The 3,530-nt window shown below is 46.9% G+C and overlaps 1 protein-coding gene across 1 annotated transcript in view; it reads right to left on the reverse strand.

The window, feature by feature from the left end:
- Positions 1-3,110, reverse strand: part of OSGIN1 (oxidative stress induced growth inhibitor 1) — an 8,307-nt gene extending 5,197 nt beyond the window's left edge. The window contains exon 1 of the mRNA XM_006860133.1: positions 3,017-3,110. Coding sequence (XP_006860195.1) covers positions 3,017-3,083 — 67 coding nt within the window. The 5' untranslated portion in view covers positions 3,084-3,110. The remainder of the gene's footprint in view (positions 1-3,016) is intronic.
- Positions 3,111-3,530: the final 420 nt, after the last annotated feature.

The raw sequence follows: 3,530 nt of genomic DNA on the forward strand, positions 1-3,530 counted from the left end.
GGTTGGCCCAGGATCGAACATTGTTTCGTTCTGCTGTGCATGGAGTCGCTATGAGTCGGTTCCGACTCGATGGCACCTGACAACAACAACAACAAGTTAAGTACGGTTGAGTCGGTTCCAACTCTCAGCAACCTTGTATAGGATTTCTGAAGCTTTTTAAGTCTTGAGGAACAGAAAGCGTCATCTTTTCTCCCACAGAGTGGCTGGCTGTAGGCTTGAACCACAGACCTGTGCCTCGCAGTGTGGTACTTACCACATGGAGCCACCACATACTTGTACATAATCATGGTCAATAAAGAAGTGAAGACCAACTATTGAGGACATAGGAAAACCATGAGACAGCAACAACAGCAGAGTTCTAGGATTAACAAAAACTAACATTACTGTGCACTTACACTATCTGTCAAAGGAGCCCTGGCAGTGCAAAGGTTAAGGGGTGCCAGCCTAAAGGTCAGTGGTTCAGACCTACCCAGAGGCTTTCTGGGAAAAAGACCTCGGAATTTGCTTCTATAAAGATGGCAGCCTTGGAAATCTGTGGGGCCATTCTACTGTGTCATCTCAGGAGGTGGCTATGAGTTGGAACACAGCAACAACTGTGTTAAGTAATTTCAATACTAAGAGGAAAAACAAACTGACAGATGAAAATGCTGTGCAAGGCCCCACGGGATCCCTAAAGTGCGTGCGTGATCCACTGAACACTCCTGTTAACTTTAGTGAGAGAACTGTTACTCTTTTCCTCCTTGAGGACATCTGGCACAGAGAAGTTAAGTCACTTGCCCATAGTCACACAGCCAGAAAGTAGAAATGGGAGGAGTCACACATACATGGGCCAAGGGAAGCCTGGGGGATACAATAGAGAGTCTGGGATCACTAAGAACCAGCCTGTCCCATGAAAGCCAGCAGTCTGGTGGGTCAGATGGACAAGTCAGACATTATACTATAGATTGCAAAAGGCCTGGGTGGGGAAACCTGGGGACAGAGGAGGCTCAGGAGGGGTGCTCAGCCAAAGGGAAGTGGAGGTCGCCTCCTACTCTGAACGCCCATCCAACTGCCTGTGGTAATATGTCAGATTTCATCTTCTTCTTCTTATCTGTCATTTTCTGTCTCTCTCTTCTTATCTTGTGCTATTTAGAATATTACCTATATGTAGAATTACAGTGAACCAGAGGAAATGGCCAGCAGTTTTAACTGATTTTGACTTACCAAAAAATAGAGTCTGTACACTTACTTTATGGGGGACTGCATCCAGTGTCATTAAAAAAAAAAAAATGTATCAATTGTTCAATGGAAAATGAATTTACTCTATAAACTTTAATACAAAAAAGATTTCTAAGAATCACACTATCCCCAAGTAAACTAAAAGCATTTAGTCACCTGCTGGGTTATCCAACTGTTTATTCAACATGGTCTTTGAAATAATCTAACGCATACTAATTAAACTTGGAGATAATTAAAAGATTTTTTAAATGGCCACTTTGTGTGGGTTTATCTGCTGTCTTCATGGGGTGGGGGCAGGGGACGTCTGTTCGTTTTTTTGTTTGTTTTTTGCAAGCCCCTGAGGGCAGGAGCCACATGCTTCTGCTGTGTGTCCCCTGGGCAGAGTGGGTAAGCACTGGGCAGACATGTTAGCCCTGATGCATTCTGGGAGCATGTGAAGCATCAGACTCAGGAGCAGGGGATCCCACAGACATGGGCTGACTCCCTCCACTGTCTGGCTGTGTTTCCCTGGGCAGAGTAACATCCCCTTGCTGACCCTCAGTGTCCTCATCTGTGAAATGGGGACAGCAGTTGTCACAACTGGGCTTCCTAGGCAGGAAGGGTCTGTCAAGATGGTAGAAGGCTGTCAGGAACATGTGTGGCTTTGCAACACTGTCCAGCAGACGTATAAGTGCAGTTGTGTACGAGATGCTAAATCATCTAGTAGCCACATTAAGAAATGGAAAACTGTCAAGGAGCAGAGATATGTCTGTTCCATTGTTAAGAGATGAAACTAGGGATCAGTTTGTTTGTTCATTTTACAAACATATATGATCAGATTCTATGAAAATGATAAACTAGAGAAGAAATCTTAGTAAGTAGTGGGCTTTTGAAATCTGAAGTGGTGTGCCGTGAATTGCTTCTGACTCATAAGGACCCTGCTATAAATCTTTACGGGAGCAGAAAACCTTATCTTTCTCCCGCGGAACTGCTGGTAGTTTTGAACTAGCTGACCTTGAGGTTAGCTGCCCGACTGGTAACCTCTACGCTACCAGAGCTCCTTTTTGAAATCTGAAGTGCTCACTGGAAAAAGATAAAAAAAAAATTTTTTAAAAAGAAACCGGCAATATGAATTTCAGTAATAGTTTTGCACCCAATCTGCCGTAAGATATTATCATTTTAGCTTCCAATTAAAATTTCCAAAATTATTAACAGGATACTTTAACTTTTATATTCACATAAAGTCTTTGCATTCCAGTGTGTATTGTACACTTTAGGAGACCCTGAGGGGCGTAAGCAGTTAAGTGCTCAGCTACTCAGTCGAAAGGGTGGAGGTTTGAAATCTCACAGAGGTGCCTCAGAAAACAAGCTTCCAAATGTCACAGGCTTGAAAACCCTGTGGAGCAGGGATGCTCAGCACCCATGCGTGTGTGTGAGGGGTTTGCCCTGAGGCAGAGCTCTTGGCAACTAACCACAACCTGACACACACAGTGCATCTCACAGTGGCCCATCCACGTTCCATGGGGTTGGTCACCACACGTGGCCATGGCCACCATACTGGGCAGTGCAGACCCAGAGCTGAAGAATGTAGCGACTAGACCAGCCCTCGCCTCTGCTGGCGGACCCTTCTGCTGTTGCCTCTTGCGTCCTTGAGAGGATCGAACGGGATGATATTTTATAAGTCACTCAGCACTACACCAGTCACATCAGAAACATTCAATGGCGAAACTGAAGACCCCAGGTGCTAAGGGGGGCCAGACCCGTGTGAGCACCCTAGTGCTCCACACCAGCCCACCCCTGCCCTGAGCCCCCTACTCACCGATGATGACAGCCGAGAGGGGCTCTGAGCTGCTGGTACTGAGAGGGTCCTTTACTGATGAGTTCATGGCTGCAGCTGGTAGGGGACGTGGCGATGGAAGCCAACCTGGGAGCAGAGGTCAGGTTTGGGTGTCACTTCCTGGAGACGGGCAACCTTTGTGGACTCAGGATGGAGTCCAAAGTCTCCCTGGAGAGATACTAACCTCTCTACTCTAAATGGACCCGAGTTATCCAGTAATCCCACCCAGCAAGTTCTCTGTCTCCCTCAGCCTGATCAGCTGGACAGCCTCCAGCCCTCTGAGCCTCACTGCCCACTGACCAGGGTAGTGAGCATGCTCACAGCACAGTATCTAACACCCAAGAGGCCATCCCTGCCCAACCCAGGGACAAGCCCTGCCCAGTCCCCACCATGGTTCAACAGTATCGCCTATGGACTTTGGAGCCATAACTTGGGCCTGTTGAACTGCTTCTTAGCGGGCCCATTCCTGTTGTTTCATCATCTGTAAATCGGGAAT

This window comes from Chrysochloris asiatica, unplaced genomic scaffold, assembly GCF_000296735.1.
Source record: "Chrysochloris asiatica unplaced genomic scaffold, ChrAsi1.0 scaffold00037, whole genome shotgun sequence".
Lineage (NCBI taxonomy): Eukaryota > Metazoa > Chordata > Mammalia > Afrosoricida > Chrysochloridae > Chrysochloris > Chrysochloris asiatica.